General features: G+C 45.2%; 1 protein-coding gene across 1 annotated transcript in view; it reads left to right on the top strand.

The window, feature by feature from the left end:
- Nucleotides 1-5,565: 5,565 nt before the first annotated feature.
- The window catches only part of pcdh19 (protocadherin 19), a 49,739-nt gene continuing 38,935 nt past the window's right edge, over nt 5,566-16,369 (top strand). Inside the window, 3 exon segments of the mRNA XM_049028291.1 lie at nt 5,566-8,615; nt 8,617-8,873; nt 12,519-12,846. Coding sequence (XP_048884248.1) covers nt 6,723-8,615; nt 8,617-8,873; nt 12,519-12,846 — 2,478 coding nt within the window. The 5' untranslated portion in view covers nt 5,566-6,722.

The raw sequence follows: 16,369 nt of genomic DNA, 5'->3' as shown, positions 1-16,369 counted from the left end.
CAAATGGACAGGCTGTTCACAAACTGGGTCTGGTACAAATGGACAGACTGTTCACAAACTGGGTCTGGTACAAATGGACAGGCTGTTCACAAACTGGGTCTGGCACAAATGGACAGGTTGTTCACAAACTGGGTCTGGTACAAATGGACAGGCTGTTCACAAACTGGGTCTGGTACAAATGGACAGGTTGTTCACAAACTGGGTCTGGTACAAATGGACAGACTGTTCACAAACTGGGTCTGGTACAAATGGACAGACTGTTCACAAACTGGGTCTGGTACAAATGGACAGACTGTTCACAAACTGGGTCTGGTACAAATGGACAGGCTGTTCAAAAACTGGGTCTGGCACAAATGGACAGGCTGTTCACAAACCAGGTGTGGTACAAATGAACAGGCTGTTAACAAACTGGGTCTGGTACAAATGGACAGGCTGTTCACAAACTGGGTCTGGCACAAATAGACAGGTTGTTCACAAACTGGGTCTAGTACAAATGGACAGACTGTTCACAAACTGGGTCTGGTACAAATGGACAGACTGTTCACGAAGCCAGTGTTTGCCACTAGTCTTGCTGACTGTTTTTCGCTGCAGACTATGTATGCTTCCTCATTATTCTTAAACCAGCCTTACAAAAGTCCTCCTAGGTCTCTGCACTGCCAGCATCAGGACCCCCCATCCAAACACACCCTTTTTGCTCATCTTACAAGCTGTCCATCTCACGGAAATAGGAAAAATATTCATTTCAACGTGCATTTCCGTCATGTTTAATTATGTATAAAGCATACTCACACATACACTGACAAATATGTACATATTTTTAAAGGTGCATGACAGTAAATCCTGAGCAACTGGAGTGACCTGACAGTGTGAATCTCCAAGATGCCTGTATTTGTTCTGTGCTTCAGGTATGATTCAGCGAGACAAGCAAACGAATAGCCACAAGGTCACAAAAGAGGACTTTCTCAGCCCTTTGGAAGGGGAGGGCGTGGGAGTCGTTGTCAGGTGGCTGATTGATGTTTTTGGCTTTTATCAGTTTGTGTCTGATCGCATAGAGTCAAAGTACAATGCAAAAGTGGCAGGAGGTGTGTGTATGTGCGGGGGGGGGGGGGGGGGGGGTCATTCTGAACGCTGGATATCTGTATCACTGCCTACCTGCATCCACAGAGTTCTGATACATAAATAATTTTTGCATTACGTAATTTGATTGGAGTGTGTTAGATCTTACAATTCTCTGTAGAACTGAGATCTTGCTTGTATGTTATGGTGCATATTCACTAAGCAACAATCTGTAAACCACTGTAAATGCTTAAGATTGCTTAGTAATATGATGAAGTGAAAGATTCTGTTTGTCAAACTTGCATTTTTTTTATACTGATGCCTAATTTTACACTACTGCAACGAAGCACTTGAAGACGCAGAAAGGCTGTACAACTGTATGAAACTGCATTGGCTGATATATCTGAAAGGTATCGGACTTGGCCCAGACTGCTCCGATCAACACCAGCGGCCCAAATGTTACCCAGCGACGACGCACTGCAACCTGGTGTTTTTGCAGCCGCCCTCATTGAGGAACAACCGTGACCCAAAAGTCTGTGACCATAGCGTTTAAGCCTGAGACAGTAGTACAGACGTTTTAAACAAGTCTATAGTCAAGACATGCAAATATGATTGCCTCTTTTTATGCCTAGTCTCTGTTTCAGCATTAAATTTTTGTTTATTTGTTTATTTATTGCCCGATGGGCGCAACGCAGCCGCGCTACTCCACGTTCTGTCCCCGATAATGTAAATGAGAAGACCGCCAAATAGACACTAGGTGTCGCTCTTGTGACTTTCACAGATACTGGTATCGGAATAGTTTCTTGTTACAAGAGCCAAACTTACAAGCGGAGAGGCAATGGGAGACGGGAAGAGGATGGGGGCGTGTTTAAGGATCACAATAGCAGCATTTAATATAATTCACTTATAATATTAATGCTACATTTTTAAGGCCACTGTGACTTGTGCCACCCAAATACTGACTCGGATGCGGTGAAATCTATTTCTGCTGTAAATGTACCAATGCGCTAAAATCATTCCTGTTTCACGGAGTTGGGAGGCAACCTATGCTCAAATGAAGTATCGCTGTTTTGTATGGTGCAATCCATACAAGAGTGAACAAACCTGAATGAAAAGAAAGTAGAAATAGTTATACGTCTATTCAAATAAATTATACCTCGAGTAAATAATTAATCGAGCCGCTTGAGAAATCATTAAACGGCGCTGGCATATTTTTATAGAGCTTTGATCTGAGCCAAAAGCAAGGAATTACTATTTTTTTCTTTCCTCCGTTGTTTATCTGAAGGGATGCGCATATAAAGCGCATTTAACCAGTCGCAAAAAAAGAACAAATACTGTAGACGTAGGACACAATCACGTAGATTATGCAGGATCATATACAAAGTGGAAAAAAATCCAAGGAAAGCCACGTTCATAAATTCTGCTACATTGTTTGAAACAGTAATCCGAGTTCAACCTCTGTGTAAAAAGCTACTATAAAGTCTATGTAGTCATGTGAGAAGCAATTATTTATCTTTTCATGCGGTAAAAATATGGAAGGCAATTCTCTGGGAGCATAGCTGCCGTTACTTTGAGTGTCTTATTTCCCTACCAGCCTGCAAGGATAATATAGGCTACAGCGATCACCGGGAGGCTCGTTAGCAGGAGAATCGCCCGCGGGCTACATTTTCCAGCTCAATCAAATCTTGGTGGCGCCATGTTTCCCGTACTGATCAATACGATCTAGAGTACATGAACCACATGAATGCATCATCGCCGGATCTGAGCTTTAAACGGGCGAGGAAATGACAAAACAGAGAGCAACTCGGGCCAAAGTAGTTGCCCTTATACAATTAAACCAATATGCGTATTCCAGTCCAACAATATGCATATTTATCAAATGAACAACACGTCTGTATATATATATATGGGTGGACTTGCTCTATTATAGATTATTACAGGCTAATACATATATATGGGTGGACATGGTCTATTATAACCTTGACTTTGTGACTTACAAGGGTAATGCAATACACATTTAAAATGCGGTGTTATTTGAGTGTGAAAGTTGAAGTAAGCTTCATGTAAGCTAAGAAGCCAGTATGTTCATAGCTAATGTGTTTACAGGCGGCAGGACGGATATAGGCTGTGGGGTTATTGACAGAGAATCAACCTGTTCGGCGGGGGAAGTCGTTAAGCCTACATTCGCCTGAAAGCTCCCCCCTGAAAGTATGCAGCCGCCGAGTATTTATATACATCAGACTTGCATGTGCCTTTGCCTTTATGTGAAGTGAAAGCACAATATCGCATGCCCCCACCCCTCCACCACGGAAAGTTACAAAAGGAGACAATAGTTACGGTGTGAATATCATAAGCCATCCGTTTGCTGCCGAGCCAAGGTGTCTCACGTCGTGTGCACAGCGAGGAGGAATTTCTCGGCCATCTGGAGACTAGGTTAATCCACTATTATCACATATAAACCTCGGGCAATTATCACTAAATCATAAGGAATACTTTGATGCTTAAAAATCTTCCCTGTGTGCATATACATATAATGAAAAGCCCTGGAGAACGGATTTTAAAATTCGGCCGACAGAGACTGTAAAATATGTATGTCCTCTCTATTATAAGGAATATGTATGACGTCGGCAGGCTTGTATTAGCAAAAAGAAGGCCGACGAGTCAACATGAGGACTACGTTGTTCAACTTGTCAAATAAATAATACAAATATAATATAATACCCATAAATATACAATATACAAAACGATGTCCAAAGGAATCGCAAAAATCATCAGGTGTGATCGGTGGTGGTAGGCCGAAATTATTAAAACCCGTATTTATTTTACCTGTAAGTGGCCAGTTGCGTGGGTTTAATGTGTGTTTTTTTCAGCATTTACACATTAAACCCATTTTTTTCTCTACTAAGGCATTATTCTTTCACCCTTCGGGACTGTAATTACAGTTAGCGCGTTAAGTTGTTCCCGTTCACCTGGCACAATTAAAGCATTTGATCTTGTCATGCCTTAACTAATACGAGTTAACAGATGACGCCCTTGATCCCATCAGATATGCAGAGCAGAGCATAGCGCAGTAATAAGCACCTTATACATGCGCCGCTGTGATGCGATAAACCGTAAGGTTATAGGGAGGCTCAAGCCGACCACTGTTACCTTGGTGGTCGAAATAGGCATCTCTGCTCCCCGTAACGAAATTCAGTGTAATTCCTCGGTGAGTATAGCGCTCATGGTGTCATGTAACAACTGCATAGTGATTGAAAAAAAAAGAAATGGAAAAAAAAATAATATATCTCCTCCGCTCGGACAATATCACACAATTACGGGGAATCCTGAACCAGCGGCGGGTTGCGTGCCCCGACTTAAAAATGTACTTCACATAAGATCAAATGCACTCGCTTATTTCTTGGGAGAGCATGTTTAAGCCGGCAAGATATTTGCAATGGGAGAAAAATCACCTCGCAGTCTTCATTTGTATTCTTATCAGGATCCGTGGGTGAACAGAACAGGGAAATGATGAATGCGCTGAACCTTTTCTGAACGTCTTTATTCTCCTTAGAGCTATCAAGTATAATTAAGCGTGTTTCTCTCACCGTAACAATAGAAATAGCTGTAGTTTAAATATTCTCACAATGCCACCCCCTCACCACGACAGACATGATTTCAGTAACAAAAACATCGTTGTCTCCCGTTGCTCGGTCTGCGCTTGCGATCCCCGCCTGCGCCGCGCACCTGCGCCAGTTTGCCACTTGTGGCTGCGGACGGGTTAACGTCATGCCAATAATCGCGCACTGTTTCTGTGTCTCTTACACGGAATGCATGTTACAAATTTACTATGCATTTCAGTGACAAGAGTTATCCCTCTGTGGTGAAAATACTCAAACAGCAATCAAATAAATAACAATACAGGAACAGCCATACATACAGATAGAATATGCAAGAATATCGCTTGTTTGTCCTTTAACGGCAAGAGATGTGGTGAGATGGTATCTCTCTCCAACCTTAATCCGACAACCATACCATGATGTTATATTCCATTTATATTCGTTCAAGTCGTTGTTGACACCCCTCTCAATACTGGGAACAATGTACATCCTGGATAATATACTAAACAAGAAAGAAAGCAAGATAAACCAATGCAGATGGTACCTTACTTAAAGCCCATGTATTGAAGCAACAAAATATGGATTAAGGTATGCGTATAGATAGCCTCCATGTTAAACGCGAATTTAGAGTTAAGATTAAAAAAGGCTACATAAGTCCCTCCCCATTTGTAATAATATTTCCTTTGTATGTAAATGCATGCGATATTAGAAAAATTAAGCCGAAACATTTCGTACTCCATCCGGTCGATAATTCTTATGTCGGATCACAGCGAAGTTCGCGGAGTTTGAATGGTGCAGATAGCTCCGCCCATCGGCCAATCGGGCCCCCTCTCGTAGCCTCTGATTGGCTGGCGGGGTTGCGGGCCCTCAGACTGAGCGACAGGCGCTGGGCTGAGCGCTCGCCAGTTTGTTCTGGAGATGCGAGCTGAGCGCATACTGGAGTCAGCGACGCTGGACACTCGGCTTGCTTTTGCGCCTCATTCGGAGGCTAAATATTCCTATAGCGTCCGATTACGCAGCAACCCTGATTCCTATCAGTGCTGCATGGCTTTATTTATAAGAAAAATATTTTTTACTGTTATTTCATTTTTATACAAGCTCCTGGGAAATCGCTTGTTGTAGTTCACTGTTATGCGCTCCAGCTGAAGAAATTATTTAAGCAAGACTTTTTTTTCCAGTGTCAGAGAAATATTCTACTGCCATACTGGACGTACTGGGAAATCGCGGACTGGACTGTTAGCGTTAAGAGGTTTGCCTGCAACGGCATCGCTTGTGAGATTCCCCGACTGACAGCGTTTTCCTCGATCTGGATTCTTTTCTATCTACTGAAGAGGCTTTGCAATTTGAAATAAAAACAGTTCTGAAAAGGAACGGAAAGCTCACCTAAACGTCAAGGATCTCGTGGAAATTATACTTAAAGCATAATTTTTAATTATAAAATACATCTGGACGCACCTGGATTTTTTGTATGCAGAGAAGAATTACCCTGATGCATTTTTAGACGGAGATCTCTTTCGGAATTTCATTTCAATTCATGGACCCGTTTTACGGAATGCTCTACTACTTTATTATATATATTTTTTGAGAATAAGGGCCGTTTGTTAGGCCGTTTCTTTTTTCTTCAAAATGGTCGGTACCCAATACCAATCTTGTCACCCAGTTTATAACCTATTATCAGCCATATCCAAGTACGTGGGTAAATTCGTTTTCTGACTCTTATAAGAATGCGTTCCTATCGGTACTGTAAATGTTATTATTTTTCAATGTAGCATCCTGGAAATTGAGACTAATGTAATAACTGATAAAATGAAGTGATGAAAGGCAGGTCCTCTATCGTACAACGAGTAAATTAGATTAAGGAGCGTGTAGTTTATACCAGCAGCTGTACTAATTGGTTTCTGTTGGTTAAATCTGACATTCACTTGACAACTTTCTAATGTAATGAATTCACCGGAGGATTTTGCACTTTGATTATTAGAGGTATTTACACAGGCAGCAGTACATGATTATCCTACAGAAGGTAGACTAGAATATTTGACTTTAAAGAGAAGAAAATCAACAAGTACGATGAGCTCTGCGGAGATGGATTTTATACAAATTCTCCTGATAGCTCTTCTGTTCTGGCCTGGGGCCGATGCTGTCATTAATCTGAAATACTCAGTAGACGAGGAGCAAAGAGCGGGGACAATCATTGCAAATGTTGCAAAGGACGCGAAAGATGCCGGATTTGTGGTTGATCCCCGGCAACCGTCACTGCGAGTCATTTCCAATTCGGAGCCGCATTGGGTGGACATCAGCCCGGCTGGGCTCCTGATCACCAAGCAGAAAATTGACCGGGATGCAGCCTGCCGACAAAACCCGAAGTGTTACATATCTTTGGAGGTTATGTCCAACTCAATGGAAATCTGCGTGATTAAAATCGAAATTAAGGACCTCAATGACAATGCCCCTCGCTTCCCCACAGACCACATAGACATTGAAATTTCTGAGAACGCCTCCCCTGGCACCCGGTTTCCCCTAGAGGGGGCAAACGATCCGGATTCAGGTACTTTTGGCGTGCAGACGTACGAGATCACCCCGAACGATCTGTTCGGACTGGAGATCAAGACTAGGGGGGACGGGTCTAAGATTGCCGAGCTCGTTGTGGAAAAGATGCTGGACAGGGAAACACAGTCTCACTACACTTATGAGATCACTGCGGTAGACGGGGGGGACCCTCCGAAGTACGGCACGGTGCAGCTCAATATTAAAGTCGTCGATTCAAACGACAACAATCCGGTTTTCGACGAGCCCGTCTATACGGTAAACGTGATGGAGAATGCTCCCATCAACACGGTGGTCATTGACCTAAACGCCACCGACCCCGACGAGGGTACGAACGGCGAGGTGGTGTATTCCTTCAACAGCTACGTGGCCGAGAAGACGCGGGACGTGTTTAAAATCGACCCCCGAACCGGCGTGATTACCGTCTCGGGGGTGTTGGACTACGAAGCCATGCATATTTATGAGATCGATGTTCAAGCCAAAGATCTGGGTCCCAACTCGATCCCGGCTCACTGCAAAGTGACGGTGAACGTAATGGACGCGAACGATAACGTGCCGGTAATTAGCCTGCTGTCGGTGCACAGTGAGATAGTGGAAGTGAGTGAGAATGCACCCCTTGGGTATGTCATAGCACTAGTGAGGGTCTCCGACAAAGACTCGGGGGCCAACGGGAAGGTGCAGTGCAGACTGCAAGGCAACGTCCCCTTCAGACTCCAGGAATACGAGAGCTTCTCCACCATACTTGTTGATGGGAGACTGGACAGGGAACAGAGGGACACGTACAACCTTACAATCCAAGCCGAGGACAGCGGAATCCCCTCCCTAAAAACCACCAAGTCGTTTGTGGTCAAGGTGACCGATGAAAATGACAACCCCCCTCACTTTACCAAACCGCATTACCAGGAAATGATCCTGGAGAATAACACTCCCGGTGCTTATTTGCTTTCCGTATCGGCCCGGGATCCCGACCTGGGCTTGAACGGCACTGTCACCTACCAGATCGTTCCGTCCCAAGTAAGAGACATGCCCGTGTTCACGTACGTGTCCATAAATCCCAATTCCGGCGACATCTACGCCCTCAGGTCCTTCAATCACGAACACACCAGGACGTTTGAGTTCAAAGTTTTGGCCAAAGACGGGGGGAACCCGTCCCTGTCCAGCAACGCCACGGTGAGGATCGTCGTCCTGGACGTCAACGATAACACCCCGGTTATGACCACCCCACCTCTGGTTAACGGTACCGCCGAGGTATCCATCCCGAGAAATGCCGGGGTGGGTTATTTAGTAACACAGGTGAAAGCGGACGACTACGATGAAGGCGAGAACGGGAGATTAACATACTCCATCTCGGAGGGGGATCGGACCTTCTTTGAGATAGATCAGGTGAACGGCGAGGTCCGGACCACCAGGATGTTCGGGGGAAAACGCCAAGGCGACCTACGAGATCACCGTGGTGGCTCACGACCACGGCAAGACCTCTCTGTCCGCCTCGGCTTTCATCGTCATCTACCTGTCGCCGGATCTGAACACGCAGGAATCCATGGGACCGGTGAACCTGTCACTCATCTTCATCATCGCCCTGGGCTCTATCGCTGCCATCCTGTTTGTCACCATGATATTCGTGGCTGTCAAGTGCAAAAGGGACAACAAGGAAATTCGAACTTACAACTGCAGGTAATACAAAAAAAAATCATGAATATATTCTATGTAATGATCACTTTGTTGCATATTTCATTTATTTTATTGCTCTAACAAAATCAGATGATTTTTTTAAAAAGCGTTTTAAGGTGATGCATGACTACGGAGTGTGTGTGTGTGTGTGTGTGTGTGTGTGCGCGCGCGCGCGCCCGGATGCATGCATTTGCTTTCCCGTGGTGCCGGTGCTCCTTGCCTGTGTCAGTAATCGCTTTGAATGCTGTAAGAGTCCGACGCTAAATCGCCCTGCGTATAAGCGACCAGAGCACAGCTGGCGACCCCGTCAGTCACAGATACAGGCCATCGTGTCGGGTGGGACCGGTGCAGACCCAGTCTTTGGCACGGAACACAGTGCTCACTAATCTAGTCATTCTCAGCCCCTTAGTAAAGCCTGCGTAGGACGTTTCAGGGGTAATACAGGTGTAGCTGCGATGTATCCATCCATCCATCCATCCATCCATCCATCCATCCATCCATCCATCCACTCATTCATCCATTATAGGGAGAAAATATTAACGAAACATGAATACACACAGGCCTACATGCTAATAATTCGACGTATTTTTTGTCTTGCATTCATATAACCACAACATTAACAAGGAATAAAACATTTTTTTCTAATTTGGTATAAATTAGCTACGAATTACGTAGAATACTCCATTTCACGTATGGTTTCGAGGGTGTTCAAGCATTTCAGAAAGGTTTTTCATATTATAACTCTCCGTGTTTATAAACCTGCTCCCTTAATGGACCTTTTAATATTTAGCTATACAGCCACAAATTAATCCCCGCTATAAACCCTACGTACAAGCAAATACAAGCCACCTCTGAGTGCTCTTTGCGGAAAATAGTGCGGTATTTCAAACTGTACGTTTATCTCTTGCTAATCAGTAGCTGTCCTTACCATTGGGATTTTGAAAAATTATTTTCTCCTACATGCCAAAAATGTATAATAATAATAATAATAATAATAATAATAATAATAATAATAAATAAAAATAATAATAATAAAAGCAATAATAATAATTTAAAACAAAAGTTACAGAAACACATGCCACTTCAATACAGGCCTAGTATATTTCAGCTATAAAGTGTAAACGAAGGTGAATTGTAGCCCTGTTTTCGGATCAGTCTCAGGTTATTCTGAAATTAGAATTTTATTTACAAATGTAAGATCATACAATAAGTCATAAGCATAATTTTATTTACCAGCATATTAATCTTTCTGGTAAATGAAGACATAAAAAATAAAGTCATTAGTTTTTGACTGAAAGATTTGAACACAATTATATATAACTATATATATAACTATATATATATATATATATATATATATATATATATATATATATATATATATATATGCATACGTATATATAGTGTGTGTGTTTGTGTGTGTGTGAGACAAGTCCTGATTCAAATTGCATCCACTTGAACAAATCCCACAAAATTTATACATACATATGTACATATATGTGTGTGTGTGTATTGATATATATATATATATATATATATATATATATATATATATATATATATATATATATCTCAACACATGAACAAATAATTGCCATGAAACACACTTTTGAAATTATAAAATTATCTGTAGCATTTACTCGCAGGTTTGTGCCCTCGAGCTACATGAAGACTCGACATTTCCATATAAATTACATTTGTGAGTTAGAACTCTGGAGTATTTCCATATTTCACACCGTACATAACTTTTGTTGACATCCGCAGACGTGACGGAATTATTGAGCACTTAAAGCAGTCCGACGTGCATATTGCTCTACAGGGGAGCTGCGAATCCGATCACTGATCAAACGTGACCAGCTACACATCGATTAAGCGCAGTGAAGGCTTTGCTTGTGGTTATAGCGGGGCTAGTGACGGTGTTTGTTTCCTAAGTCACTAATTAATATGTATGAAATACTCCAGGCGCTCTGTTATAGTTCAGGAAACAGCAGGCATGTATAATATTAATTTTCTTTCTGCTTGCGGAGGATGCCACATTTACACACCAAGTAGGCCTCCGTTTCTACCTTGGAGAAGGAGTTAGCACACTGACTGCAGTCACCTGAAGAAGCTGAACGTGTAAATGTACGGGGAGGGGTCAGACCCCAATGCTTATACACGGGCAGCTCCCGGAAGTACCCGGCCCAGATGATGCTCTAGGCACGCTCCGCGTCCACGGCTCCCGTGTTACTGCCTTCGGATCCAAAACAGCCATCCTGGTGTGAAAGTAGCCGTGAAAGTGCCGACTCCCAGCGCGGGGGCTGCTGATGATAAGGAAAGAGCCCCCCATTCGGTTGGACAGCCTCTCCTTTTGGAGATGGGGTTCCAGCACATTTCTGCAGATAAGACAACAGGAAGCTTGCCGCAGCCCTCTCCGAGGCAGCAAACACACACCAAAAGCGTAATGTGCCTCTTAATTATCCTAATTAAGGGAACGGCTGCGTTATGGAATCCCAATCATCATGCCAAGAAATAAATAGTGGATGCCGGAAAAGCTTTGGTAGGGGGAAAAAAGCAGAGACATGATGGCGAGTCACATGCAGATAAAGAAAGGAAACAGGGGCTATAGCACCCCCACACCTTTTTCAAACAAAATGCCGTTTTTTTGTTCCAATCTGAAAAGCTTCGCCCGCTGAGAGCTTTAATCTACATTGATGCACGGAGCTTTCAGGTAGCAACCTCCTGAAAAGACTCCTCTTTATTATTTGCAAATTAGTGTTCGCTGGCTGTTGGCTGTCAGGACTGCGCTTTCGCATTCAGACACCAAAGCAGTGAGAACAAGGACAGCATGATGCACCTTCTTTCCCTTTACGGAGGCAGGCCGAGTCGCTCACCCGCTCGTTCTCTTTCTAAATCGAGGGAAGCAAACTGTTTTGAGATGCCCTCAGAATGATAAGGTTCAGCTGTTATCCCCCCCCCCCCCCCCCCCCCCCCCCCCCCCCACCATCCATGGAAGAGAGGAGAACCAGGGAGACGCAGGCAGCATCTCGATGAAAAATGGAATGTGGAGCACCGGGCGCAGAACCTCCTGGGTTTAAGGGTGTTATTTATGTGCTAGTTTTTTTTTTTTTCTTCCTTGGATGCATGTATTAGCACAAAGGGGGGGGGGGGAACCCTGTCCAAAAAAAAAACAAACAGGCTGCAAAGGGGTGTGGTGTAAGGCTATGCAAATAGGTGATTGCTTCAAGAACTCTGGAGCCTGGGCCCAGGTCCGAAGGGAACAGGATGTGCTCACTGAAGTCCTGCGCAAAATTTTGCACGGCAACTGTATATCCGGCAGCATTGCCATTCTACCATCAAAAAAGCGACACTTTTCGCACTGCTGCGAGCCAGAGGGCGTGGCCTTAGGACGGTTGAGGTGGGAGAGGGGGGGTTTGAATTTGGACGGCCCTCGTGGGTCCCCGGTGCCGTGCTCAAAATGTCGACGCATCTTGTGTGAATGCTGTAGATGTGGCGTCTGTGGCCTTGCATGCTCGCATCCCGGCTGCTGGCTGCTGGCTCCGGCATGGATCTGCGACTGTGTCATGGCGAACGGGTGGCAGTCATGTGACCGCGGGAAAGGCAGAGCACTGCTTTATTGAGTCTGTTCAGTTTCTTCTACCTGCACAGGGTGGCAGAGTACTCTTACGGCAACCAGAAGAAGTCCAGCAAGAAGAAGAAACTGAGCAAGAATGACATCAGACTCGTCCCCCGCGACGTGGAGGAGACCGACAAGATGAACGTGGTGAGTTGCTCTTCTCTCACCTCCTCGCTCAACTACTTCGACTACCACCAGCAGACCTTGCCGCTGGGCTGCAGGCGGTCGGAGAGCACCTTCCTCAACGTGGAGAGCCAGAACTCACGCAATGCCGCCCCCAACCATGGCTATCATCATACCTTCACCGGGCAAGGCCCGCAGCAGCCTGACCTCATCATCAACGGCATGCCGCTGCCAGAGGTGAGACCCGCTCTGTGCTATAGCCTGTGCTGCTGCTGCCTCGAGGGAGGGGAGCCGGGGGTGGGCAGGCATGAGGAAGAGGGTGCTGGAGTGAGGAACGGGGATCAAGAGCACAGTTCTGAGGCATGCCACGTGATCTCCCAGATGTTTGTGCGACACCAAGACTAAGTACAACACTCTGTGTACGTTAAGGAACATGTCATAAGTGTATGTAAATACGTGTGTATGTATGTATGTATGTGTGTATGAACATGCATACCGAAATGCTTCACCTAGTGCATGTTGGAATTAAAAACTGCACCAGTCAGGCACAGATGTTGTGTAGATCTGTGATGCTGGTCGTGGAGAAGGTTTGCTTAGTTACTTTATGCTTTTGTAATCTTTGCGGCTGGGGAGGCAGTCGCTGTGTCTGGAGTGATACCATCTTTGTGAACTGGAGGTAGAAGATCCTTTTGTTATGATTTATTATTGTAATGAAATGACAAGCGCCAGGCTGATTTTGGATGGCTGACAGAATGGATTGTTGGTTTTTTTTCTGGGTTTTGTTGAGCAAACAGGAGAATAGGATTGTGTATACTAACCGAGTGTGCTGGACTAACCAATCAGGTGAACCCTGGGTGGTATTGGAAGCAGATATGAGGAACAAATACTCAAGTGGCAAACAAGTAACTGTTGTAGAAGGCCAAGCAGAATGGTATACTTACAGTACAGCTTCACTGTGTTTCTTCAGATGCTGTGATGCGTTCACACAGTGCAACAACATTGTGTTTCTTCAGATGCAGTGCTGTGTCCTTACAGAGCAGCATAGCAGTCTTTATTCAGATGCAGTATCATGTCCTTACAGTGCAGCATGGCCCTCTTTATTCTGATGCAGTGTCGTGTCCTTACAGTGCAGCATGGCTGTCTTTATTCAGATGCAGTGTCGTGTCCTTACAGTGCAGCCTTGCTGATATTCTTTGAGTGTGGTGCCGTGTCCTTTAAATGCAGCATTGCTGTGTTTCTTCAGATACAGTGATGCGTCCTTGCATTGCAGCTCTTCTTCAGATGTCGTGTTATGTCCTTACAGTGTCGTGTCCTTACAGCTCAGCACTGCTGTTCTTCTTCATATTATGTGATGTGCAGTTACAGTTCAGTTTTGCCATTCTCCTTTGGGTATGGTGTTGTGTCCTTACAGTGCACCATCGCTGCTCTTCTTCAGATGTGGCATTGTGTCCTTATAGTGGAGCACCAGTGTGTTTCTTCAGATGCAGTGTTGTGTCCTTAGAGTGTTGTGTCCTTACAGTTCAACATTGCTGTTCTTCTTCATGTGCAGTATTGTGGCCATATAGATCAGCAATGCTGTTATTCAGGTGCAGTGTTGTGTCTTTGCAGTGAAGCATTGCTGTTCTTCTTCAGATGCAGTGTTTTGTCCTTACAGTTTGGCATCATTGTGTCTTTACAGTGCAGCTTCGCTACACTTCTTAAGACGCAGGTAAGATGGCAGCACAGAAAAGCCTTCATTGCAGGGGCTATAAAAGCAGACAGGCTGTACGCCAACACCGCTGATCTTTAGTGTATAGATTTTTGGCTCTATGAACTGGTCTATTGGATTGCTTGGACATCCTCTTGTCCGACATACTTCGTTTAGTCTGGTCAGGCCCACTTACCGCCATTTTCAGCACTGAAGAGCAGTGGAAACTACACATGATTGATCAAAGGGACTCAAATCATAGGAGAGAACGCTGAGGAATATTTTTTCATTTAAAAGGAGAAAATTAGAAGGCTCAAAAATTGCATCGCTGCATAGATTAGCCGATCGAACGTGTAGTCTGATGGACCACAGGGATCAATGAGAAGCTCTTGAAGCAGGGTGGGGGAGGCAGTGTCTATGGTCGGTGGTCCATCTAGCTGGTTAGTATGGCGGTGCTTTTTTATGCAGGTAATAGGTGCAGGTAATAAGCAGGTCATGCTCCTACTGTCACACGGGCAGAAGGATAAGCGGTGGGCAGGAGGACACAAAGGAATTACGCGGCAGCCTGTGAAAAGTAACCTAGTCCCGTCTCCGATCCCGACAGCTTAAGCATCCAATAAAAGGACTTTTGTGGCTGGATTAGAGGGCCTTTATTTGTCACGGGGAATGAAAACGGGGGTGGGTGGGGGGGACAAAACGAATAAGGTAGCAGATTGATTCTGATGATCTCATATGCAAAGCTGAGGCACCTCTCTGACGGATGAGCGAGGGCCGCATGTGGCTGCGTGTCATAATGGCAGGTGTCCGAAAAGCAGCTCGCTTGGACACCTTCTCATCTCTAATCCTCGCCTTCATAAAGGCAGGGGGCTGCTTAGCATGCAAACGCCATCGTGGCCCACAGACCACATGACGTTGACAAACATCCCTTTGACCGAGGCCTCTGCGCACTGGCCGCGGGCAGACAGGGACGGGCTGCCGGCGGGCACCGGGGGGTGGGGGCAGGCGGTGCTGCGTGTGTGGGGAAAATGGCGGCATTTGCACCCCTGTTTATGCGGGGGGGGGGGGGGGGGGACATGGCGTATTGCAGCTGTGAAATGACGGCGGAAAGCTCTGCTGTGTCGAGCAGGTTCGGACTTGAGAGGAGCCAGCTCTCCTGATCCTTCTCTGCTTCCACACCTCACCAGCACCGGCGCTCACTCCATTTTGCGGTTAGTGCAGCACCCCGTCCTTAAAATATCTTCCTTAGCTCTCAGGGTACCTCAGGCTAAAGGCGGACCACAGCGTGGGTTCATTTAATGTCTGGTGTTCCATCATTATGCTCAAAGGTACTCAGTCAAGGTCAGGGACTCCTTCACATTACAAAAATAATAAAAATAATACGAAAAAAAAATCGGCCCCCACATTTATGCTGAGAAAAAAGACAATTATTATGTTTGCTGTTGGATGGGGGATGAGGGACAGAGTTGTGAGTTCATTTCTGTCAAGTTTGAGTTAAGTCGGTGCAGGGTTTGACCTTGGAAGAGGAAAAGGCTGCATGGAGAGGGATAAGGACTCTGTGTCAGTGGTGCCGATGGACCCAGGGTCCTTGGGCTTCCTGGGTCAGCCTTAAAGCAGGCGCAGTGCCCTGGCACCCCCGCCCCCCCACCCCCGGGCAGCCTGCACGCTGGATCACGGGGTAGACTGTTTCGGGAGCTGGCTAACAATGATGCACTCTGTGGCTCACGCCCAAGGACCGTGAAGCGCTTTGAAGTGCTCTCTGGGGAAGTTACAGAACTCTCGGAGGAATCGCCTACCTGGTAAAGTAATTGTTCCTGGATGGATCAAAAGATGGGTGTGGGGTAGATGTGGTGTTCGAATAGAGGAGAGAATTTGCAGTACAGAAAAAGTCTGTGTTTGGTCTGGCCTAATTATCTCTCTGTTAAGTTATCATTTTAGGAAGTTAAACAATTATATTACCCCTTAGGCTTTGCGTTTATGAATCGGCAAAATGCAGTGCGGTCGACTACACCTGTGGAATAACATATTAATGCAGGGAGGCAAAAAATGGTTTTTGGATGTAGATTTACCCACATG

The sequence above is a fragment of the Brienomyrus brachyistius genome, chromosome 10, assembly GCF_023856365.1.
Source record: "Brienomyrus brachyistius isolate T26 chromosome 10, BBRACH_0.4, whole genome shotgun sequence".
In the NCBI taxonomy this organism is placed as follows: domain Eukaryota; kingdom Metazoa; phylum Chordata; class Actinopteri; order Osteoglossiformes; family Mormyridae; genus Brienomyrus; species Brienomyrus brachyistius.
Note: the sequence above shows the minus strand (reverse complement) of the source record. Positions and strands in the feature narration are given on the sequence as shown.